At 36.9% G+C, this 27,075-nt stretch overlaps 1 protein-coding gene and 1 long non-coding RNA gene across 2 annotated transcripts; one reads left to right on the top strand and one right to left on the bottom strand.

Annotated features, from left to right (window-relative positions):
* Positions 1 to 4,848: 4,848 nt before the first annotated feature.
* Positions 4,849 to 7,413, top strand: LOC121424066. The gene is made up of 2 exons (XR_005971340.1): positions 4,849 to 4,992; positions 5,200 to 7,413. It is a non-coding gene; the product is annotated as an uncharacterized LOC121424066 (long non-coding RNA).
* A 970-nt stretch (positions 7,414 to 8,383) lies between these two features.
* On the bottom strand, positions 8,384 to 20,921 carry LOC121424011 (delta(24)-sterol reductase-like). The gene is made up of 9 exons (XM_041619583.1): positions 20,390 to 20,921; positions 17,631 to 17,892; positions 13,693 to 13,811; positions 12,618 to 12,813; positions 12,047 to 12,117; positions 11,144 to 11,284; positions 10,359 to 10,556; positions 9,284 to 9,462; positions 8,384 to 8,714 (listed from the first exon to the last, which is right to left on the bottom strand). Exons 1-9 carry the CDS (start codon positions 20,636 to 20,638, stop codon positions 8,561 to 8,563), a joined length of 1,569 nt encoding a protein of 522 aa, XP_041475517.1. The 5' UTR covers positions 20,639 to 20,921; the 3' UTR covers positions 8,384 to 8,560.
* Between the last annotated feature and the right edge of the window lie 6,154 nt (positions 20,922 to 27,075).

The following is a 27,075-nucleotide window of genomic DNA, read 5'->3' as shown; positions in this document are numbered from 1 at the left end:
TTACGTTTTCGATTTTGCTGGCAATTTTTTTTAAAAGATATATTGTAATCAGCAAACCTATAGATTATCAAACATTAAAAATGGGGTAAGGGGGGGGGGGTTAATGTCACAATTTCTACTTTTTAACAATACACAATGTGTCCTCGGGACGTTTTTCCCCAGCACGAAAGTATTTTTATTCTCCCCCCCCAACCCCCACCCCCCCCCCCCCCCGTCACATAAAATCTTCTCTCCTTACGCTGACAGTATAGCTGCCTATACACAGCAAACGCGGAGTGGGATCGACTGGTGATTGAGAATATACAATTTTGCTCCTTGATAATTCGTTGGAATGATTGCTTCGGCGAAACTTAGTTGGGGCGCCCTGGATAATATGCCTCTGAATCTACCAGAAAGTGTAAAAGTTAGTTTACATTAAATACAAATATGTCTGACCTATACATTTCAGTGAAAACGTACATGACCAAGGCAGAATGATAATGCTGCGCACGTGGCGCCCGATATAGGGCTTCATCTTTGAGTGAAGAATAATCTCGGGGATAGACATTATCATTCACATCGTTGACACTTTCTCTCGCGATCTGTTACTTACAATTTACATGTATTTGCCATAAAGACGGACAAACGCATGTTACAAAAAACACAAAATTTCGGGGAAAAAATGATATCCAATCCAACATCTTCACACTGGTCACTGCACTGCAACTCCCGATTACAAGTGGTGCAACTTTCCAACCAATCGACTTGCGCGCCCTGGAATTCCGGAATTTACATATTGCAATACAGTATGACAGAGGTGCATTTGTGCGAACACAAAGGCCATGAGCGTAAGTTAAAATATAGTTTTGACTAGATCTAGCCCTTGAAATTGACTACATTGTACCAATCCAGTAAATATAACCATTAAAAAAAAAATCCGGCGAAAATAGGGGGGGGGCGCGCGCCCGGGGCGCCCCCCTCTGGATCCGCCACTGTAATAGGCCTATATACTGATACAGACGGCAGTATTGAGATCAGTCTAAAATTGTCCAGATTTGATTATAATCTCAGTTTTTGTTTATTTCCCAGGGAGAATAGCAATAGTTTTAGTAAATAGCATGACACAGTAACAAATTATCTGTATGTAGTATACTCATTGACAGACGCAGGGCTGCAATCTACAGTAAATTTACTCATAAAAAGGCATGTAACTCGCCCAGTCATGAAAGGTAATTTTATTGCCGTCATTGTTTATTTTGTCTTTAAATAGTCGATTTTATTTATTTCAGGGGGCACAAAGGGGGAAAAAATAGTTTTTGCCCCCACAAAAATACAAATAAATTGAAAATAAAAATTTGTAAGCAGGTGCCGGCCCATCTGCTTTCCTTCATTCTTCCGGCGCCTACGATTACATTCAGGGTTGTGAACAAAGAGAAAACTTTTTATTAAAAATAAGCGTTTCATACTGCTTTAAGACGTTTCAAATTGTTTCAAAGCATTTTGAACAAATATTACATTTCTGGTTAAAATCCAGGATTAATAAATCCAAAGTTGGATTTCATAAAGTATCAATTTGGACATTTCAACACCTCACTACAGCAAGCAGTAAGCCTACAAAGTTTCAAAAGCGCATGAAATGTCATCCAATTTCATAATCCTAAAACAGGAGCCATTTAACAGATACAAGCATGATTATGAAAACACATACATCAGAATACTGAATGAAAAATTGTTTATCCAACCAATGGTGTGAAAAGGGAAAACAATGAACACATACTGGATAACTAGTATAGGTGTTAATAATGGGTGTTAAAGATAATATCGTCGGCCTTATGCCAAAAGGGCCTTAACTGCTTTTGGCCATTCCGAGATAATGGCGTTTATAAAGGTTTTGGCCTCTCTAATAATCAAAAGTTTGTGGTCGTTTTTTTGCTTTTGAAGCAAATTTCGATAAACGTGTTAAGTTATTAAGTTTTACATGAAATGTGTTAAATTTATTATAAAATATTCAGAACCCCTAAAATCGGGTTAAGGCCCTTTTGGCATAAGGCCGACGATATTCAACCTGAATTGAAGCTAACAAACCCATTGAGTCAATAAATACATATATAATGGAGAAAATAGTGCACAATATATATAAAGCATTTCCTGGCATTTATTTGCTTGATTGCAGCCAGTCCACTATGACTTCATTGTGACAGCATGCAATAATATTGTGAATTTACACTAATAGCATTGTGACATCACAAAACATCACTATAAAATTGTGACACCATTATGAAATGGTGATCCATGTCACTGAGACATCATACAACAGCATTGTAAAATTATATTGATAGCATTCTAACATCATACATAGCTCATGACATCATAATTCATGTCATTAAAAAGCATTGTTTGTGACATAATCTAAGTACATTATATTCAGCACAGTGTCAGAATGAGTCATACATCACAAAGCCTAGCTCACATCATTGCGTTTTTAGCTTGCATTCAGCTGCGGATTGCCTAAAAGCATATCATTATTTTGAACAAATATCACTTTTCTGGTTAAAATCCAGGATTAATAAATCCAAAGTTGGTGTCAGAGCGCTCCTGGGATGTCAATAGTATGCGACAAAAGCTTTAGATCTTCACGAAAATAAAATTAGATGTAAAAAAATAATAAAGTCGTAAATTGACTAGACAGCATTAACTAGGTAATCGTTTAAAAAGAAGTACGTTTGAGAAAATTTGGACAACCAATAATTAAAGATAATGACTATAATCACAATAATGATCATACTTCTTTTTTAATTGAATATTTCCTCAAGCATTAAATGGGATGAAGAATATGATTTTTGTTTGCAGCCTTTTCAAAGAAATCAATAAGTTGGTTTTAAAAAAGTTACCAGGAAGAGTGCTATACATGTACATCCTGACTATTTTAGAAGACAAATTTTTAGTGTGTATTCGGGTAAAAGAGGCATGTTATTACCTGAGATACTAATTTGACCCCCGTCTCCCTTTTTTACTTTCAAAATTTAAAATTTTCTTTGTCCACCGACCACCGATTACCTTTCATTTTGAATGAGATATGAAATAGTGTGTTGATATCCCTGCCGCACATTTAAACCCACTTTCATTTTTTTTTTTGCTTTTACCATTTCAAGGAAGATACGGAAAGAAATCGGGCTTAAAGGGGAAGTTCACCTTGACAAAAAGTTTACTGTAAGAATAGCAGAAAACTGAATTAAAGATATTGGTGAAGTTTTGAGGAAAATCCATCAAAGGTTAGAAAGGCGCTTTGTATTTATTTTTTTTTATTTGTCATGTCATATGCCAGTAGCTTCTCCGGTATATCAATTCAGTTCATTTATATTCATAATCTCAATAAAAAAATCAAATGCTTGTTTAATTATGGCGTCATAAATCAAATAGTTTAAATTCTGATAACATTTTGAATCCTTGATGAATTTATGTCAAACCGTCACCAATTTTTTTTCTCGTATACAGCCAACTTTTCTTCAGGATGAACTTTATTTGCCTTGTACTATTTTTCATTATATATGTCGGTTAAGATTTTGGCATTTTATTTGATTTCCAAGGGTAAAATTGAATAAAATTGCTAAAAAAAAATCCTTTAAAATCCTGATTAACTTTCATTTTTTATCCAGTCATTATTTTTTTCTTCATTACCTGAAGTGTTTAACCCACCCCTTCCACCTCTGATAATTCTCCTCCCAACTCTTGCGTTCAATATCCCCTTTTATTCTCCCTTCCCAATATCCCCCTCTCCCACACTATATTTTTGCATGTTTAACTCTCTCTCTCAGACACACCCTTCTATTACTCGTAAACCTATATTTCCTCTTGTTCATTTTCTGCACATTCCTTAGATTGAAATAGATTGCGATCAGCGACCAATCGAAAGTTGGATTGAAGTTTTTAATCTGAGTTATAATTCAGTCTTTTTCGATTGAAACTTCTGATCTAACTTTGGATTGGTCCCTGACCATAATCTACTAGATTGACTTCCAGTCTCCGGAATTTAGAGAAATCACTGACACATGTAGTTTTTCATGATCTTCTGATCACTTTTATTCTGATCATCCTCCTGCTTCATTGTATTATATACTCAACAGGTTAACATTTACATAAGGTACAGCGTAGTCTGCAGGCACAGACCCTGATTGAAACCTCGATCATTGTACAGTGTATACTCAACAGGTTTACATTTTCTGTAGGTACATCATAGTCTGCAGGTACAGACCCTGCAATAAAACTTAAAGGACAAGTCCACCCCACCCAAAACTTGATTTGAATAAAAAGAGAAAAATTCAACAAGAACACTGAAAGTTTCATCAAAATCGGACGTAAAATAAGAAAGTTATGACATTTTAAAGTTTCGCTTCATTTCACAAAACAGTGATATGCACATCTCGGTCGGCATGCAAATGAGGGAACTGATGACATCACTCACTCACTATTTCTTTTGTATTTTATTATATGAAATATTTTGATTTTCTCGTCATTGTCATGTGAAATGAAGTTTCATTCCTCCCTGAACACGTGGAATTCCATTATTTTAACATGTTGTGCTTCAGGCAAGGAGGTCCTAATCATCAAATTCGTAAAAATTGAAATATTGTATAATTCAAACAATAAAAAACAAAAGAAATAGTGAGTGAATGACGTCATCAACTCTCTCATTTGGATGTAACTGGCTCGTTCATATAACTATTTTTGTTGAAAATAAGCGAAACTTTGAAATGTCATAACTTTCTTATTTTACATCCGATTTTGATGAAATTTTCAGCATTGTGCTTGTCTGATTTTTCTCGATTGATTCAAATCAACATTTTTCTGAGGTGGACTTGACCTTTAATCATGGTAGAGTGGCCCCTGGAGCCCGTAAGAAAAAGCTTAGCAATGATCATAGAACATTTTTCTATGATCGATTGCATTGACTACATAGCAATCATGAAAATCAAGCACATGGTCAATCCCTAACCTTTCTGTTATGGGACCCAGGTTAATATTTACTGTAGGTAAAACATAGTCTGCGGGCACAGACCCTGGAATAAAACTTAATCATGGTAGAGTGGCCCCTGGAGCCCGTAACAAAAAGCTTAGCAATGATCATAGAACATTTTTTCTATGATCAATTGCATTGACTACATGGCAATCATGAAAATCAAGCACATGGTCAATCGCTAACCTTTCTGTTATGGGACCCAGGTTAACATTTACGGTGGGTAAAACATAGTCTGCGGGCACAGACCGTGATTGAAACCTTGATCAACTAGTGGGTCTTCACACAAGACTAGCACATATAAATCTTGAGCAAGAGGGTTTTCTGTACACATGTCTGTGTAGGCTGCGCATTCAGACCCTTTAACTCAAGTGGAGGGTTTGCACAACATACCACCAACATATAAATAAAATACCTGTATAATTAGGAAGAAAATTATCTGCCAACCCACATTGCTGTGAAAATTAAAACACACAAGTTAAAATATAAAAAGACAGCTAGAGCAACAAGTTAAAATATAAACAATTGAGGTAAACACGGTTGCAATACATGACCTTCTGGTTTGAATTTTGTATTTTCTATTGCATTCCTCCTGGTGAAATGGATTCAAAATCCTTTATAAAATTGCAAAGTTTACATGATATAAGTGAAAAGGATACACATTGAGTCCCATTCTTGATCTATAGATCAAAGTCATCAAAGTTGATAGTTATGATATATATATAATTGGATGGAGTTGCAGTAAACACTGATTTCATGAGAAATTCTGTACAGCCAAGGTTAACTGTCACTATGTATTCATCTAGATCTGGTAATTTAAAGAAAACTGAACTTTGAGCAATCAGAAATCTAGGCTGAAAAACAATCACACTGAGGATTGCCAACATAGATAAGCACAAGTGGGAAAGTGCATTATTACTGCTTGGAAAAATACCTGACAAATGGCTCAAATGCAAGGCTTATTTTGTACATTTCTCAGCAATTACCAAATTTCTTGCAGAATCCTTTGGCGTATGTTTTTTATTCATTCAAACAGACACTTGGATGGTCATTTCATTGTATTCTGTACAAACTCATTTAGAAATCAACACCACAACTGGAAATTATCTTTACCTATTTTTTCAGATATTCATGAAAATTTTTTGCCTTTATCAAACACAAGTCAAGAAGAATTTATTCACTCTCTATTTTCAGTTTGATTTAAGAGTTTCTTGTTCAGGACAGAAGACGTGAGGTAGTCAAAATCAGCCTTATTATTTCAGGGAAGCCCCATATCGGACATGCATACTGTATAGAACTGCCACTGCCGCAAAAATGTTTAAATGCATTACCTGATAAATTTAAACAGTGAACTCCTATATAAAGTGTGTTCAAGAAGATTAGTGATTAGTTTTGTGTAGTTACATTGTATTTTTTACCCAGAGTTGTATTTGTTTTTGTATAGGGCATGTAACTTTTGAAAAAGCACTTTATAGGAAATAATTATCCATCAAGAAGAAAAATATATATTGTCAGGTTTGATTTGATGACTTGCTTCGACTAGGGCAAATACTTGACTTGACATGTAATTCATCTGCATATAAAATTTACAACACTTTCCACAATTTATAGCTTCACACACAAAGCTTACGAGTTATTGTTACAAAGAATAAACATACGTGCCCTCTTCATAAAAGAGCATGTGTAGAGAAATATGAATATACATAGAAAGCTTTACAAGCATTGCTTAACATGAATTATAAACAATAAGTATTTCATAAAATATCAATTGGGACATTTCAACACCTCACTACAGCAAGCAGTAAGCCTACAAAGTTTCAAAAGCGCATGAAATGTCATCCAATTTCATAATCCTAAAACAGGAGCCATTTAACAGATACAAGCATGATTATGAAAACACATACATCAGAATACTGAATGAAAATTGGTTTATCCAACCAATGGTGTGAAAAGGGAAAACAATGAACACATACTGGATATCTAGCACAGGTGTTAATAATAATGGGTGTTAAAGATAACATTCAACCTGAATTGAATCTAACAAACCCATTGAGTCAATAAATACATATATAATGGAGAAAATAGTGCAAAATATATATAAAGCATTTCCTGGCATTTATTTGCTTGATTGCAGCCAGTCCACTGTGACTTCATTGTGACAGCATGCAATAATATTGTGAATTTACACTAATAGGAGTGACATCACAAAACAGCATTGTGATATCACTATGAAATTGTGACACCATTATGAAATGGTGATCCATGTCACTGAGACATCATACAACAGCATTGTAAAATTGTATTGATAGCATTGCAACATCATACATAGCTCATGACATCATAATTCATGTCATTAAAAAGGATTGTTTGTGACATCATAATCTAAGTACATATATTCAGCACAGTGTCAGAATGAGTCATACATGTACATGTACATCACAAAGCCTGGCTCACACCATTGCGTTTTTAGCCTGCATTCAGCTGCGGATTGCCTAAAAGCAGACAAACACAGTCAAATGCAATCCAATGATGGGAAACAAGCTAAGGCTTTGCGTTCTTGCTCGGTTGTAATACATGTTTTCAAACATCCACAAATTAATGCAACTAAATGCACCAAACATCCATAAGAGGAAACTCCAGCAAGGAAGTGGAGCAACAACGAGCAGCTAACTCAGGCCTTAAAGCAGCATTGGACAGGTGCTCAATTTACCTCGACTTAGATTGCATCACTTCGCTTTACTGCGTGCATGCAACTTTGAACGAGCTCCAACTAACTCATAGGCAACAATGTGATCGCAAGTTTGCAACCAAATATTTTGCCTTGTAGTATGCTGTGATAATAAGGCTGTGTATTTCGGTTTTCAGCTAACGCAGCAATATGCAGCTTAAAACGCAATGATGTGAGAAGGGCTTAAATGATGAGCCCTCTATAATCCAGCCCATCCCCCGGCAATTGTCCGCCTTTATTCTCCATGAAATTCACAAAATTATTGTCAATCTTCCACTTAGTTTGTTTTACTTCTATCTCATGCAATAAATAAATAAATAGAAGTCAATATCAATCTCACTACACTCAAAAGGAGGAAACAAATTACAATAAATAGAGCCCGCTACCTTATTCATAGAAAAAATGTCATCTTGCAGAATCCACATATCAATATACCAAACGGTTTAGGTATATTATCGGTGGAAAACAATTCATGCCAAATCCTAATTCTAAAAAATTCATGATCCTTAAAAAAAATACCAAACCAGGTGGGTGTGTCATAAAGCTGTTTGTAAGTAAAGAATAACTTTAAGAATGACTAGTGAACCTTTCTTACATGCTAAATAATCACCAATGAACATTCAGTGGTGAATATCATTTACCACAAGAAAGGATCACCAGTCGTTCTTAAAGTTGCTTTCAACTTACGATCAGCTTTATGAAAAGGCCCCGGTTGTAAAAAAATACAAATGGAATTTGCTACTGATTGCAAATATATTCTTACAACACCCTTTAGTCATTCCCAAGACTTTGTGAAACATCCCTTGGTTTAACTCTACTGGGGACTGACTAATAGGGTATCAGTGGCGAGCGGATTTATTGATCTTGTCGTACACTTCAGGGAAAGCACCTTTGCAGTTGAGTTTCTTGCGTTGCTTGTCGTAGAGAGAATGGTCAAACATCTCTCGGAATTCGTCGCGGGTCAGGTAGCTGTCGGCATACAGCATCTGGAAACTGAGGAACAGCAAATAACAAAATTCATAATTATAAAAATAAATTTCATCCACTTTTAATTTCATACTGCTTGATACATCTCGTTTCAAAGTGCTCTATTGATATGCTATTCCTCTGGCTTAACTTGTGAAACCGATGCATTTAAACAATGAATTCTAAAACAAGATACATAGAACTCAATGCATGAAAGGTGACTATTTTTTGCGCTAAATGTATTGATTTTCTTTTTGAAATTCAGATACTGTCCGCCACGTGACATTAGGATATTCGTCCTTAAATTTTTTCTTGCTCTCTAGCATGAACGAATAATCATTTAATACATATCAAATAAAAGAGGAGACTCAAAGCTTGACAATGATGTGCCATTTGTCTATTACATTTGTGATTTAGTTATGATAAAGCATCAACACTTCATGGTTTCGATTTTTGTTGGACGCACTGTAGAGAGAAAATACAAAACTTTTCTACAACATAGATGTGACCTTTAGTCTCCAATGGCAGTCTTATTAGACCAATGAATAATGAAAGGAAAGTATTAGACATTTGTTGAGGAAAATGTTACCACTCACCCGTTGACTTTGCGGACATGTTCCTCCACCTTACGAGTAGTGTCTCTGAAATGGAAGTCAGGATTCTTAGGGTTGCCGTAAGCTCCTATGTCCACATAGAGTTCTTCCTGGTTGCCTGAAGGGTGAACCATGCCTGGTAAGGCTGGTAAAACAAATGGACACAACCACAGTGGATACATCTAAAGAGAAATACAAGAAAATGTAATGAAAAGTATCAATGAGATTAGAGGGCCCATTTCATAAAATCTGTCATAGAACAAACTTGCAAAAACAGTTAAAGGCTAATGAAATCCTCGTATCCGAATGGCCGATGGTAAATTTGTTATAGAAATTGTGCATTTGTTACTGTAACAAGTCCTTATGAAAAGGCCCTAGGAAGAAGAAAATGGGAAGAGGAGGAGGAAGAAATATCAGAGTAGAAAGGGAGAAATCGGATTGAGAGAGGTTGAAGAGGGTGGGGGGGGGGAGAAATACAGTGGTGTGAGATTTCAGCTTTTTAGCTTATGTCAGCTTTTTGATTTTCAGCATATCTTTATAGCTTTCCTCTGTACAAAAACTAGGGTACTCTTTCAATTTTAGATGTTGTTCTTTTCGAAACTCTTCAGCTCTATTTTTTTATCTGCGATCACTTATACCTCTGAAAGTAGGAGCAGGAACAGGAGAGGAGATGGAGGAGGATGAGAGGGTAAGTTGTAAGCAGAAGGAAAGAGTAGGAGATAGGCAGAAGAATAAGGGAGGGGGAAATAGTAGAATGGATGGAGAAGAGGAGGGGGGTAGAAGCAGAGGAATAGGAAGGGATTAGAGGGAAAAAGAAGAGGGAGAAGTGTAAGAGGAGGAATGGGGAAGGAAGAGGGAGAAGGGGATGAGAGGAGGATAAGGGGAAGACGGGAGGATGGGAAGACGGGGAGGATGGGCTGGGGGGGGGGACATACCACTCTTCAAAAAAACATCTCATCACATGATGCTACATCCATCAACCTTTAGAATCATACAAGATCCAGAATGTTTAATGCATATCGTCCAAGATCATTAGAATACACAAGCTCTTATGCAGGGTTCTATTTGGAGGACTTACATTCATTTCATCATGGAAACACATGAGGGAGCTCTTCATGTCTTTCATAGGCACCAGCATATCCTGTACGACATGTTTCTTCTCATAGAGTTCTCTGATGACCTCACCTTGAGTAAGCTTCAACAGCGACACCTTGGGAGGGGTCAACCAGCCAAGGAGATAGCGGAAGATCGGATGGTTGCCGAACGGCACAATGTCCTGTAAGAATAAATCGGCATGATCTTCATCTTGATAGATCACTTGGCATTCTGCTAAAATTCATTCTTTTTCTTATCATTTTCAAATTGTATTGCGATAAATTAGCTGCATTTTCTAATTCCTAAAGAATGGAAGGAAAGTCAAGTCAAGGTAGCCACACACAATAACATCCGACTGCACCCAATTCCTTAACACATCACATTTTCATTTAATATGAAAGTTAAAATAAGTTCAAGTAAAATTATATTGTATTAAATTTGGAATACAGCAATACGAAGATCAAAATCATGCTCTATTACAAGCCCAAGGTCAGTGGACAAAATCAGTTTCAAACTGCTGGCGTTGGCAAAATTTTCATGATGTCAATATACTTAATTGAATTTGCTTTTATTCCTACAAGCAAAACGGCAATAGCCCATAATTTTGAATCGTTTTCATTCACTACACCATCAAATTTTAGTTATGATTTTACACCTTGGAATGTACATATTAAATCAAATCACAATGCTTTCTACAATCATTTGCAACTGGATTATGTGGTGTGCGTAGGGCTTAAATTGAATTGATGAATGTGAAAAGGAACAAACCTGAATTTCCCAGAAGATACTCCTGGAGTGTCGATGATAGTAGTGCCTCAGGGGAATGTACTCCACAGCAGGACCAGTCTTCAGGAACTCCTCGACGTGCTTGAAAAACCAGGGCTTCCAGAAGTTCCCAATTGAGTTGATCTGTGGCAAATCATTTGACAAAAAAATTAAAGGAAAGCTAGCCAGTGGTTAGGGTTTACTAAGCAATCAATATGGAATTATCTTTTCTCTACATACATCCTGTCATGACAATTTGTTTACAGTAGCAAGGACAGTCATGCACAACATAGCATACTTTTTATAGAAAGTGAACAAAACTGGAGCGGAAAAATTCCATCTCATTAATCTGTTATAAAATTAAATGAATTCAATGCTTGGAATCAAATTGCTGTAGGCAATGCTTACCCTTGTCCCCAACATCCATTGTGTGTAAACTACCTGTATGCATGTATATCATCAACTGATAATTAGGGTTATGTGGTGTGGCATCCAGGTGGTGTTTCACAAAGATAAAAAAAAAAATAAGTACAGTATGACGTAAGTGTTGCACTTAAGTGTATGATGTGCAACACAGAATCTTATTAATATACAGTAATGCGTGTCCTCTTGTTATGATTTGACCAATGCAGTCATCTCTTTCATTATGCACTCAACTTGACATGTAGGTGCGACCCTGGGCCATTCTTCAATCTTTGTGAAACACCCCCTGTACAGGTAACTTTCTCACCAATGTCTTCACAGTTAACTGATGGTTGTTGATTGGTAAAGTAGCAATTTTTGGTTGGGGAGAAGAAGGTGAAAGGGGAAGCCAGAGGGGAAGGGCAGGAGAAGGGGAAGGGGGAGAGAGAGGGAAAGGAGGAAGGGATGTCAAGTGACAAACAAAAGAAAGGATGGGAAACTAACCTTATCTTGTTGGGCTTCATCTGTTAGCTGTCCTGTCATTATAACAGCTTCATTCTCAGAGTACATCAATCCTTTTTGATACAAAATAAGTATATAATTCAAAATTAATATGAAATATCAAAGTTTCCTTTCCTTTATTTTCAAATACTGAATAAGGCTGTATTTCGCTTGGATATATGCGTTATACTTATAAAAGCATGTTGGCATTTTCAAAACTTTAATGAAAATACAAATTAAAACTAATTTTTTTTTTTAAGAATACATAAGTTAGTGATGTAGGTGATGATGGTCCAATACACATAATCTATAAGGATGACACATAGAGATACATGTAGCTGTATGATGAAAATTCCAATGCATTCAAATGTGGAAGCGGCTGTTTCCATTGGTAAAAATGCAATACAGAATGTACTGTACCACGGGAATTTTGTTCAATATCATCAGTATGTGTTCTTTGCCCCCCAAAAATTTCTCATTTAACAATGGATTAACTGCAGAGCAATAAAAGCTGAAATTCAGCCGAGCTGAATTCTAAGAATGGGAGGCATTAAAACATGTAATACCTAGTTACCTTCAACAAATTCATTTTTCTGAGCCTCCTTTGAACACTCTGCAAAGACGTTAAAGACGTCATCGAAACAATGCACAGGCTTGTACTCCAGACGGACAAATTTCTTAGCAGGTACGATCTTGATCTCCGCTGATACGAGAAATCCAAGAGTTCCATATGACCACGGAACAGAGTAAAATAACTCAGAGTTTTCATCCTATTGTAGGAAAAGAATTGAAATATTTCATTTCTCAGATTTACTTCATTTTCATTATCAATTAAATAAATTCTTTAATATGCGTTACTACTGTCAATGTCAAATTCACTGATAAGGGATGGATTGTATTTTCATATACTGTAAGAGCGATGCATATACATTTTCACCTTCAAACTTGTTACCTACAAGAACCCGGCGATTCGTGAGAGGCTTTTGAATAATTACAGATTCACAGATCCATGGGTTAATTTGGTTCTGCAATGGTTTGTTTGAGAAATTTATTTTGGACTGTGTCACTACAGCCAATTTCATCTGGGACTATGTAAAAGAGCGATTCACCACTGTAATGTCAAAATACTCTTCCTATAAAAGAGCTTGGGGTGTAAATTGGGCTCAACAAAGCATTTTAAAGTAAAATATCAATTGGAATGATAAGAAGAAAAAAAGTAATCCAACCAAAAACCAAACATCCATTACAATTTTTGGGTATATGTATTGAATGTGAATAGGCCCACTGTTCTTGATTATGGCATTAAGGACTGGTTTCCATGTTGCCAACCAGTAGCGTACAAAAAAATGAACAAAGAAAACTGCATCAGGGATGGCAAATGGCAGCTCCCCCCCCCCCCCCTTGTCATGAGAAATTGTTTGCCCTGTATGAAGAGGGGCTGCGGAACAGTTTTGAAAGTGGGGGGGGGGTTGACCAATGCACAAATCAAAATAGTAATTTTTATGTTTTTGTAGTAATTTGTACACGATTTGGTTTTGGACAAAAGTGGGGGTGGGTGGGGCTGAAGCTCCCACCCCAACCCTCCCCCTGATCCGTGACCCCTGATGTACATGTACAGTGAGCAAATAAATAGACTTCATGTACCCTACCTTTGAGCATTGGACCACACTTCCATCAGCTAAGACAAGTTCAAAGCTGATGCAGACATGTTGAAATAGACCATACTTGTGAGAAGAACTCTCTATTCCAACACCCATGATCAAACCACCTTTACAGGAGAAAAGAAAGATAGAAGAGTCACGTTCTTTAATCGTACATTTTTATATTAGTCTCTTAAGTGTTCAATTAAACTTTAATACAATTTTTTTCTCATTTCTCAGCATACTACAGTGTAGTTTTTTCTAAACTATACTACATGTAGGTAATTTCATTTTATTTACATGTATTTGTTTCAAATTGTCAACATAACACAGACAGTTGCAAAATTATCATTGCTAAGAAACATAATGTAAGATTATGATACAAAACAATAAGTTTGATTTCAAAGTAATTCTATGAATAAATACCAAAAAAGACATTAAAAAATAGGTTGGCAATTAAATTCACAGAAGTTTCCAACTACTGAATCATAAGTAATCTTACCAGACAAAACTACATCAAATTGTAAAACATAGGCTATAGCTTGTTATAGTAATAAATCTGCAAGAGCAGTTAAAAGCTACAGAAATCCTTTAATCTGATTGGCTGATAGTTAATTTCTTATAGAAATCATACATTTGTTATTGTAACAAGTCTATGGGACCCAGGTCTGTCAAAAGCAAAATTTCATATACATACACAAGTAATTTCTGAAGATGACCTTCAGAATTTTATCTTTGACCTTAAAAATAAATACACCATAATCAGTAATCAAATACACTCTTATTGTAAACATTGTTTACCTCCATGTACATACTGTATAGGGCAAGGCAGAGTTGAGTAAAGTTTACTTTAAACTTTCAGCCCGGGGGGGCCACTTACATTGACGAGTGGATACCATGCGCGACCAAAAAAACACGTAAAAAGGATGTCTTTTTCACGATAGGGCACGTTACGTACGTAACGTGATAAGGGTGTCAAAAACACAAAAATAATGAAAAAAGGGTATCTATTTCGCTAGGAAAATTACGTGTTTAGGGTCGACTTTGCGGGGATGATGAAACAAAATTAAATGTTTTATAAAGGATGTCCTTTCTGCCCCAACACTACGTGTTTAGAGTCCGATTTGCGCGAGGTGTAGAAGGTGGGGTCGTACTAAACCAACTTAATAAGGTAAAGCCGACACCCGAAGGACCCGTAACAATAAAACATTCCTTTACTTGTTTAGGGTTCGTTTCAGTATCGTTTTGTTTCCAAGACTTGTTAAGGGTAGGGTTTCACACGCCAATACTTGTTAAGGGGTGCATTTTCAGAATATGAAAATTACGTGTTTAGGGTGCTTTTCGAGACCCCATGGTCGCGCATGGTATCCACTCGTGAATGGAAGTGGCCCCCCCGGGACTTTCAGGCAAATCTTTTTAAAGGCATAAATCGAACTACACTCAATAATAGTTGGAAGGCAACTTCCTGAAGGAAGGGCAAGGACTACATGTTCATGTACACTCCCATTTACTCAAATTAAAAAAAAAAGACTAAAATGTAATTGTTCAAAAGTCTTACTTCAACTTATATTTTCTTTCATGAAGACGGAAAACAATACCTTGATTATATTTTGATTACTGTCACAGAGGTATACACTGTAGGAGAAACCCCCAAATCCCTGTTTTAACATGACCTACCTATTGGAAAGTTGTCCCTACCGCTTGTTTTAATATACTTACATGTACCCAGTTGCCAATATGAAATTTACAGTTCAAGGGATCTCAATTCTCTAACAGCCATACTTATTGCTTGTTTTATTACTTCCAAATGCTCATTCTGTTTTACATATTTTTCTCCTCTCTCACACGACAATTTATGAGAAAGTTTGGATTCCCCAAATTACTTGGTCATCTGTGGCAAAGTTATCTAAATTTTCAAGGAAGAAAAATAACATTTTACGTCTTCTTTTTTAATCATAAATGGCTCACTTTATTTTTTTAACAAAAGAAGCCTGTGCATTTGGTTTATTTTCAATTGATCTAAAGCCAATTCGTCCAATTACCAACTCATAATATCATTTGGTCTACCGTCAGTTTGTCCACTATCTTCAAGGTCTAATTGCCATTTTGTTTAATAATCACTTGGTCTAATAACCATTTATGTCTTTATACCCTTTGGTCTACAATGTAATTGGACTAAGTGTTAATTAGTCAAAATGAATGAAAAGAAATGGGGTATTAGACCAACTGGTCATTGACAAACTGGTGATTAGACAAAGTGATTATTGGACTGAATGCTTATTGGACCAAATGGATGTTAAACAAAATGTAGATGGATGAAATGACATTGTACACTAAATGAGTGTACATGTAGACCATGTGATGAGTGCACGAGTTGGCAATACAGGATTTGGCAAACAGTGTCTTTCACATATGTTTATATCTCTGAAAAATTGGTTCCCTTTTCTGTGCATGACAGACAAAATTAAAATCAATTGTTCCTTCTCCAGTGAGGAAGAAGCCAATAAATATTCATTAATAGTTCATTGACCCAAGATTCTCAAGACATCATACCATATGTGTGAGGTTATTTAAGACAGCACGATTAATGAGGGATTGGATTATTTGCTTTAAGATAGTACATTGTACTTTATTTACTAGCAAGACAGGTTGGATAAGGTATCATTTTCAATGTGTAATTAAAATACTACATGGACAAGATGATTTATTTGTATAGCTGGTATGTGACCCTCCACTACAAACAATCATTTACTCACCTCGTGTCAAAACAGGAGATTTTGAATCGAGAAAATATCATTGTAGTTTGTACTTAAATTATTGATACTTCTGGAGTAATAAATTTCTCAAAGGACAATTCCACCCCAACGAAAAGTTTATTTGAATAAAAGGAGAAAAAAACCAACAAGCATAACACTGAGAATTTCATCAAAAATCAGAGGTAAAATAAAAAAAGTTATGACATTTTAAGGTTTCGCTTAATTATACAAAACAGAAATGTACATGTATGCACATCCTGGTCGGTAGAATCACCCACTCACTACATGTATTTCTTTTAATATAGAACATGAAAATTCTAACTTTCTCCACATTGTAATGCAAAAAAAATTTATTCCTGCCTGAACATGTAGAATTACCATTATTTTAATATGGTTGAGTCAATTTGGTCTTAATCCCAAATCTGTAATTTATGAAACAACTTTTTATTGAAACAATAAAAAAAGAAATAAGAGGGACATATCATCAACACTCATTTGCGTATCACTGAGTTGTGCATTTTTTTGTGAAAAAGAAGCAAAACATCAAAAATGTCATAACTTTCTTATTTTACACCAGATCTAGATGAAATTTTTAGCATTATGCTGTATGATTTTTCTACATGTATATCGACTCGAATCAACAATTTTCTGGGGTGGACTTGACCTATAAACATGGTTTGAGAGTGCAGTTTTAGGAAATCTACATGTAAAGTGTGACTTGTATTTTAAAATTCTTTTAATATCAAAATGCAATGATTACATAGAATTACATTGGTTCAAAGAACTGACCAAGATTGCAGTTTAGCTTCATAAGGCTCTACATGTACACATGTTCCCTTTACTGTTCAATATTTCCAAGGACATTACTCATTTGTCATGTTTACTTTATGTATACGACTGACAGTAATTTCACTTTTCTGTATCCAAAACCAGAATTACCATATTATTCTACATACTGCACTCAATTTTTTTAATCAGCATGTTCTAAAAACATGAAATGTTTTTGAGAGTGGCTTTGTCTGGTGTATTATGAGATCGAAGACTCCTAGATAATGTTCAAAGTTGCTGGAGATTGTTGACAACCACGAAATTATGTACAAATTGTAGAAAAAAGAATATGTCTTTGCTCTGACAAAATTAAAGCCTGCACACTACATGTACAAATGTCTTATTACAGACAGAGAAGCTTACCAACTGTGAGATCGTCCAGCTCTGGAAGGACCGGTAGCGTCCAGCCAAGAGGGTTCAGCATTGCAGTGATCTGACCCATGGTGGCCAAGGGCTCTACCTTCATGACCTGACGTTCAGTGTCCACTTCGAGGATATCAACCAGATTGATGAAGATCTTGCGATGGGTCTGTTTGTACTTGGCAACCCTTAGACTGATGGTTTGCCACCCTGGACGACCGGTACACATCAGCTGCCCACTCTGGTCTGATTTCCATTTCTTCACCTGAAAATTAAAGAATTTTTCTATGGTTGGTTTCAGGCTTTCAGCTAGACCGATAAATAGATCTATTTCTGTCAGGGATACAATGTATGCTTCGCTGAGACTTCATCTGGCTACTTTGGCTCATTTTCTCTTAATCTAGTGGATATTTTTGTTTTCTTTTCAAGAAGTAACTTAGAGCATAAAACCAGGGTGTCTGAAGCCACACTAAAAATGTCAGCATAAAACAGGCAGATTTCAGAGGAAAAATTAACAATTTTTCAGGAAATTCAGCCTTCAACAAAAATGTAATCTGAATTGATTTTTACTGATGTTTGGAAAGAGAAAATTCAAATTCAGGGGCTTCTTTTGACACTACGGACAAGTTTTTATGAGATAGTTCTGCAAACCCTTATTTTTGAGTATGTTGAGATTGCAATTTCCCCATACGTTTAATACCGGGGCGGTATATGGGAAAATGAAATTTCCTTTCTTCATAATTTGTTTCACTTTGTCACAATTTTTCAATGTGATCTGATTTCCAAATCTTTTTTAAAAAATCATTCCATCACATCAGAAAGAGCATCAAATTTCCTTTTTGGCACTTTACGGACAAGCTTTTGGCACCAGTAATAAATTAACAGCTCTCGGAAGCTAAAAATTTGGATGTGTGTGTCCAGTCCTATCTACACAATCTATGATGGCAGAGCAGAGCTTAGACCAAAAGCTTCGGTCTCTGTTATGTTGGTTGTTCCGCTGAACTCTGTTGGCTCCACTCACCAAATACAGAGACCAAAGTTCTACATGTAGCTCAATCTGTACAGGGACTCAATGGCCATATGTTTATGTATTAATTTCGGATCAATTAACCGGGAAGTGGGAGTTGCTTGACAGCCGAAGTAAGTCACTGTTTTTCCCCCCTTTTGGTACAGTTGTGTTTTTTTATGAAATAAAGAAAAAACTTGATGAGAACCATCGGGGGGATTTTGCATTGTTAACCCCTAGGCCCTAATGATGGCTGCACAATAGCGAGCCGTCTGTGTACAACTTACCAGGAGAAATAAACTTTAAAAAATGTTTTAAAACTCCTCAACAACTGCTCAAAACAATTAACAGATGGCTGCCAGCTGTAAAGCAGAACTTACGCGTAGTTAGAGCCAGCAGAGAAATACTGAAGATTGACCTGATTTCATTATTCTTTTTTGCAGCCATTTCTTGGATTTTTCCGCAAATAGTCTAAATTTCTGTCAGTCTTAAATAATAATTTCTTCAAATCCACAGAGACTAACACTGATGGGGGGTCGGGTGTCCGGACACTTTTGACTTTAATTATATTTTTGAAACCTTCTTTTTTCTTTTAGGATTACACTAAAAATATGAATTCAATGGAAGTAATCATCTTCTATTTTGTTCTCTATAATATTTCCTAACATTTTGTACTAAAAATTGATGAAAATTCGCTTGTAATTTTTTCCAAATGACTTTCTAAAATGGCAGTGTATACAGCCACACGCGTGTGTCTTTACCATCCAGCCACACGCGTGTGGTTATATCCAGAACACCTATTTGTGGATACCGCCACACGCCACCAGTAATAACAGTAAAACGCGTATGTAGGTCTGACCGTCTATATCACGATCAAAATAACCTCATTTCTTCATTAAATTCTTACATTCTAAACCACTCTGATTTCTTTAAATCGTTTCAATTTCATTCTCACCGTCTTCTTTCCTTGCTTTTCTTGTCGTTACAAAAGGCCGCCTGTTAAATAGCAAATTTCCACACTTTTTCTACTTGTGTCGATTCTCTACTGACTCTAGGCTATGTGCGTGTACGTGCGTACGTACGAAACTCGGGATTCGTGCATGCTTAACGCTTGGTACGAAAATTATTCGTACCAAACGTAAACGTAACCCAAACTGTATATGTCTACTGCGCTGCGCTAACGCTGTATGGGTCTGCCACCGTACCGCGAAGGAAGCCAGAATCGACACAAGTAGAAAAAGAGAATTTGCTGTTAAACAGACGACCGTTTGTAACAAGACAAGAAAAGCAAGGAGAGAAGACGGTGAGAATGAAATTGAAATGATCTAAGCCTAGGATATCAAAGGGGTTTAGAATGTAAGAATTTAATGAAGAAATGAGGTTATTTTGATCGTGATATAGACGGTCAGACCTACACACGTGTTTTACTGTTATTACTGGCGGCGTGTGGCGGTATCCACAGATAGGTGTTCTGGATATAACCACACGCGTGTGGCTGGATGGTAAAGACACACGCGTGTGGCTGTATACACTGCCTTCTAAAATTGATCGTCCAGACATACATGTACTACAACCTGTACCTGTCCGGACACACAACAACTGCCTGGGTAGGCCTAAACAGTTTTTTTCTTTAAATCATATTCATACTAGGTAGGCCTAGTCATCATGTGAAGTGAAAAAAAAATGTGCCTTTCAAAAGTTTTCACTGGTCTTTATGATTTGTCAGATCTAGAATCTATCTATAGATTATACTTACCTGTGACTGAATGTCTTGAACTCGTTGAGAATGAAGTTTTGGAGCACTACTTAGTTTGAAAACGACCCAGTTGCGGATGAAATAGAAAACATCGTAAACAGCAGAGAGTGGGAGCAGGAATAAACACACGAAAATCCACCTTTGATTCACGATCACATATTCCATTCCCTTGAAATAAATGAGAAGGACCAAACATATCAAGGGCAAGGCGGCCAAAACCGAAATTATCATGGTAAGGCTGAGCTCCATTGTTACAAGTTAGGTAATCAAATTGACGGAAGAAATTGAAGCTTTGTCTTCGTCGTTACTACGTTAGCGTGTACCGGAATCGTCCGCGTCCGGTTATGCATAAGCATGATAGGTCCATGATGTAAGTCACAATCCAGGGGCGCACAGCGTATGGGTGCATCAACACATGCCCGATCTGCCGCGCCGGCCGGCCGGGGATCTTGCTGACCGCTGCCTCAGCTCGACGCTCCTCCAGCTAGCCCTGGGCGCTCGCTCACGTCACGCGAGGTGTGTTCAGTTGACGTACGGTAACTTTGAATATCAAGTACAAAATTAAAAAAGAGACCACGCCTTGAATTATGAAAGGATCGGATGATGTCAGTTTGGCCCAATTAAATTCAGCAAGTTTATTCAGTGGCGGATCCAGGGGGGGGGGGGCACAGCCGGCCTGTGCCCCCCTCTTTGAGAGCCAAAACCCAAAAAATGTAATGTAAATATACCGTTTTTACTCACGTGTGCCCCCCTCCTTTTGAAACGGTCACCGACGAGAACTTTTTTTTTGCTTGTCAAATTCTCCGCCATAATGACCATGAATTTTAGGTGAAAAACTTTTTTTTTTCTCTAATATTCATCGGGAAAATCCCCTCCTTTGGGTAATCCTGGGTCCGCCCCTGAGTTCATTAGTTTCTAATTAACCAGAAAAAAATACAAACATAATTTTGTATAATATCAGTGATGCTCAAAACAGTCAACCAGAAAAAGGTGCACGGTGAGCTGAAAATGAGCTTGGAAATACATGTATGGTAATGGAAATGAAAATTTGACCAGTTGGTTTGACACAAACAATTAACTGTTAAATTCCCTCACCACGTCACACTTACCCCCCCCCCTCCCTCTCCCTTTCTCTCTCTTAATTATATTCTTCCTCTGGATTTCTTTCTTGATTTGATTCCTTTGTTTCCTCAAGTTCTGTCTTCCTTAAGCATGTTTAGGCTCCATCTGTTGGCAGGCAGATGAGTCCTGCACTTGTATTTTTTTCTTCGCTATTTAAAAAAATACTTTTACCAACATCCATCTAAGTAGGCCTATACCTTTCTATAGCTACTCACACAAAGTTATGTATTTCTGCGTGTTAGCTACCAGTGATCGCATGCAGTAGTCGATCATCAGACATGGAAATCCTCCCCCCCCCCCCCCCCCCCCCCCGCTTCCACCGCCTATATAACTAGACCGTGACACTTCAGGCAATACAAATAGTTGGTTAAAAAATATATCTCAACGGTGCACGAGAACCCCCATTCCCGACTCAACAAAGGTTTCCAGCTCTATGCGTGTATAGGCATCTTGCTGTAGCGCTGGGAGAGGCATGAGGTCGAGACTAAAGTCGAACCGATAGACCTACGCCTTTTTTTTCTACCCAGGTTCTCAACGAAAAATACATCGATATCATATTTCGAAATTCAAGGATGCATGCGTATTATTACGATTTTGAATGATGTATTTTTTTCATCATAAAATACCACAAATAGTGGCCATGGAGGGTCCTCCCTGCCCCCCCCCCCTGTGATTCCGCCCATGGTCCAAAACTGTGCAATCAGTGCATTTTTTATTGAAATAAATGGCAATTTCCGTAGAAAACATAATTGTTGAATTAATTATCATTAACATACAAATCGTATCCTAAAATATTGTGCAATTCACTCAGCAAAATGTGGAGGTACGTGCTGGTGCAGAACCAGGATTTCGTAGGGAGGGGGCCCAAATTTGACCTGAATTGGGCGCCCCTGTGTACTTTTCGAAAAATTGCTCTCCCTGCCAGGCAAACGTAAGTGCCTTCAAATGCTTTAACTGACGTGAAAAAAAGGCATTTGAAGACCACTTTTTAATGTGCTCACGAAGACAAAAAAAAAATCCATGATGTAATATCACTTCTAAAAAATGAATGAATGCGATTTTCTGTTTTAAGCATTTGGGGCTTCAATTTCGTGAACTTCTCATCAGAGAAGGCCCCACTAGAATTGTGTGAACGTGAGCTGTATTTTCTTAACTGGTCTTTCAAAAATAGCCTCCAATGATCATAATGATATTGCTGATTCTTTGGAATAATGCATTCGCAAATTAAGGCAATCGACACAATCTCCTCATCTGTGGTGTAGCTGGAATTCAATCAGCAGGGGCGCACGGAGGGGGGCTTGAAATTTAGTAGGGGACACCAAGATAGAAAAAAAAATTGTTGGGATACAGACCGAAGTTAAAGAAAATCTGAGATTTATTCTCAAAAACATAATAAGGTATCTCACAATTCCTAAATAAATCGGCTGTCAAAATAAAAAAACCGGTAAAAGGAGAAAAAAGAGGGAGGAAGAGAAACGTATTGGGAAAGAAGAAATTATTGTTCATTATAATGTTATATTTTTTTTTCAAAATTTTATAAAACATAATTTGATAATTGCATGTCTTCATTGTTCCTGCATGGCGCTCGCATTGTCTGTTTTACGAGATATAATCCTGTTGTACTAAAACCTCCCGTTTTCAAGTCAATATACACCAAATATATTTCCTCGCACTTCGAATTATTGTTTTGTTATGTGATTATGCTTCTTTTTCATGACTACTTAAAGTGATTGGCTCATTTTAAGGTCTTAATATAAAACATTTCCTGTCCGTGGTTACGTTCGCATTGGTGGATTAGTGAGATATGTCTGCTCTTCATGAATTCCTAAAATCATGCAGTCCTAAAAATGTCCCTTTTTCTGATCTGAATATAAAAAAAAGAAAAGGAGGGAGACGAATGAATAAAATAAGATGAGAGGAAGACTTCGAAAAAATATTTTACGTCACTATATAAAATTTTCGCGTTTATCAAAAAATTCTACTCGCGCTTCGCGTTCGCAGTATATTGCAGGCACATCTTTTTTCAGAATGTTCAAATTTTAGGGGAAAAAATACATACAATTAAAAAGAAATTGCTCGCGCTTCGCGCAGGCATTATAAAATAAGGATTATGATATTATACATTTATGTTGATTTAAAGAATAAAGCTAAGAAGTGACTTATAGGACTACCCCCTTCAAAGAAACAAAAAAAAAAACATCTTCGAGCGGCCGATCGGGGAAAATATGGCTGAAAAAATATTTCCGGGCCCCTTTATTGGCGAAGGCTGGATCCGCCCCTGATTCATGTGCCTATGAAATAAGATAATTTAACATGCATTTAAGGCACTTATGATTGCCTGGGGGAGGGAGGGGCCGCCATTTTTCCGAAAAGTACACAGGGGCGCCAAAATCAGGTCGAATTTGGGCCCCCCTCCCTATACAAAATCCTGGATCCGCGCCTGATGTAGACAGGCTATAGGGGAAAATAATAATGCTTATCTGATGGGTGTGTGGATTGATGAGTACCTCGTCGCATAATCATGATTGTCCTTGGCATATCAATACCGTAATTGGGCCAGTTTAATTGCTGCAGGACGGCCCTACGGCGAGTCGAAAACATTCGTTCTATTTATTTTTATTCATAGCACCTATGTAGCTGGTACAAAAAAAATAAGTAAACAAAAAACGGCTGTTAGTATTCGACTCGCCGTACGGCCGCCATAGGGAAATGTGACTGAGGTATTACTGGACCCTTTACAGTTCGAATTTTGGAGATGTCGGTAGCAATCCCGGGGGGGGGGGACACTAACATTGACGAGTGGATACCATGCGCGACCAAAAGACAGGTAAAAAGGATGTCCTTTTCACGATAGGGCACGTTACGTACGTAACGTGATAAGGGTGTCAAAAACACAAAAATAATGAAAAAAGGGTATCTATTTCGCTAGGAAAATTACGTGTTTAGGGTCGAATTTGCGGGGATGATAAAACAAAATTAAAATGTTTTATAAAGGATGTCCTTTTTGCCCCAACACTTCGTGTGTAGAAGGTGGGGTCGTACTTAACCAAATAAGGTAAAGCCGACGACCGAAGGACCCGTAACAATAAAACATTCCTGTACTTGTTTAGGGGTTCATTTCAGGGAATATTTGTCAAGAGTATCGTTTTGTTTCCAATACTTGTTAAGGGTAGGGTTTCACACGCCAATACTTGTTAAGGGGTGCATTTTCATAATATGGAAATTACGTGTTTAGGGTGCTTTTCGAGACCCCGTGGTCGCGCATGGTATCCACTCGTGAATGGAAGTGCCCCCCCCCGGGGTAGCAATGCGACAGGGTAATCTAAATTAATTTCGATTATCACTATACTGTTACTCATTTTATTTCTTTTATTTATTTCTGGCAAAATTAGTACAAGAAATAAGAGATACAAGAAAATTGAAAGACCCATCGACCTGTGGTGAGGGGAAGTCCCCTAAAACACTAGTTTCCTTGAAACATGATGTCAAAGGTTCTCCCATCATCACCAGTCGATAGTTTACAAAAATTATTATTAACAATAAAATGTAAAAAACACAAAGAATTAAATGTCATCAAAACACATATAGATATGTAAAACGAAACAAACATTGAAGCAATGAAAGCAAGGGCATGTGGGATAAATGTAAAACAAGTTTGAGGTATGAGGTGCTATAGTTCCAATATAAAACACATTATTATAACATAATTATCTTCATGTTTTAATCTGTCATTACATTGTAAATAAAGGAGATAGAGTTGAGTGGACAAGGGGAAAATCTACACATTAAATCAAAGTGAGTAAGTCATGTATGATAAATTTGAGGACGAATTCACTGCATATGTAAAACTAATAGTTGTACCATAACAAAAATTACAATAATTATTACTAAAAACTGAAGCATCGGAATCCTAGGAAGTGTTCTCTTATGGTGCCAGAAGGTATATTGAATCCCATAGTCCATGTAGTCTATGGGAAAGCGTGAAAACATGAGAACTTCATACATGTAATTTGTATAGCATTATATCTTGAAAAATCGCGAAAAGGGGAGATTATTTACTTTGCGAACTCTTGGACTTGGCAATAAGTGGGCATGTACTTCATACAAAATGAAGAGACATATTACAAACTAACAGACAAATAAGCAAATCGGTCGTAAAGCAGAGAAAAATCAAGTTTATATATTTCTTTCAGAGTAGGAAAGTACATTTGCCTGTTCATAAGAAAAATAAAATCGTGTAGATCGTCTTTAATGATTGAATAAAGGATTTGTGATTTTTTTTTTTTTTGGGGGGGGGGAGGTGGAGGAAGCCAGATAGGTATTTTATATGACTGGTCTGTAGAGTGAACAGAAATGTCGTTTAAGAATTCCGGGATTCAGATGAAGCCCAAAGTTTTGAACATTTTGATACGATGTTATGAACATGCTTAGACATGCATGTTAGACCATGATAAATCTTGTTAAATAAACTAAACCAAGGTATCTGATTCCACCTTCTCTAGTGCTCCTGACATTTATAAAATATGAAAATAGCATTGGTATACGAGATCTTATAATGTGCATTAGTTAACATTTCAGGGAATTTATACGTATAGTACTCGTTGGACCATGGAACAATTAATGGAATCGAGATCTAAAGAGAGTGTCATTATGAGTTAAACTGTCTGATGAAGCACAGTGTCCCCTGCATATGGGTCGAGAGGCAAACCTGTATATCAGCATAAATAGGAGCGCCTTGAGCACCTAACAAGGTGGATATGTGCGCAATATAAATACCCTATATTATTATTATCATTATTAAATAATATTCGGTAAATCAAGAGGTAAATTAAAAAAAGAGAACGGGTGCGATTACGCTGCCCTGGGGGACACCTGGTGTCACTGGTCTCCACTCAGACTCGCTCCCTTCGAACAAGACACGCTGATCACGATTACTTAAAAATTAGTTCATCCATGTAAGAACGTTGTTACAAAGACTAAGAAAATTATGCAACTTTCTTCTCAGTACAATATGATTACATTAATCGAATGCTTTGGACTAGTTAAGCATCTGTCATTTTAGTGCCATGTCTAGACGGTCGAGTAAATGTTTTGCACTCTGTCCACAACTCAAATGAGTGTTGCTGTGAGTGTTGCTGGAGAATAGCTAATTAGTAAGCCTTGACTTTTAAGTTTAACCAAGGAGGCTTCAAATGAGATGGAGTATTAAACAGCAAATAAAATCCCTTTGAACAAGGTTAAAAGCCGCCAGCAGAAAGTATGTCAGGCATGCACTTTGCTTAACATCTCTTGCAATTGTGTAGACAAATGATTCCCGCATGACTCTGCAGCTATAGGTCATAGAGGGAAATATGCTACTGTGATGATAATTACTTTTTCGCCGCATCTGGTCTGGTTGTATGTGTAGTATATAACTCGGAGGCGTGCGAAAATAAACTATGCAATATGTACTGAAATATGACTCAAATTTTCTCGACTGGGCATGTGCGGGCACTCATCTGGCATACACAATAATGAATAGCAATATTCCATCGACCACATTTGAAATTTTCATTTGCCGCAAA

This window comes from Lytechinus variegatus, chromosome 11 (genome assembly GCF_018143015.1).
Source record: "Lytechinus variegatus isolate NC3 chromosome 11, Lvar_3.0, whole genome shotgun sequence".
NCBI lineage: Eukaryota > Metazoa > Echinodermata > Echinoidea > Temnopleuroida > Toxopneustidae > Lytechinus > Lytechinus variegatus.
The sequence above is the reverse complement of the archived record's forward strand: the minus strand, read 5'-3'. Positions and strand labels throughout refer to the sequence as shown.

Coding starts and splice junctions, on each gene's coding strand:
- LOC121424011 (XM_041619583.1), bottom strand. CDS start 20,638: ATGGAGCTCAGCCTTACCATGATAATTTCGGTTTTGGCCGCCTTGCCC. Junction 10,557..11,143: donor GTATCTTCTGGGAAATTCAG/GTTTGTTCCTTT, acceptor TTATTCTTACAG/GACATTGTGCCGTTCGGCAA. Junction 9,463..10,358: donor GTTTCCATGATGAAATGAAT/GTAAGTCCTCCA, acceptor ATTTCTCTTTAG/ATGTATCCACTGTGGTTGTG.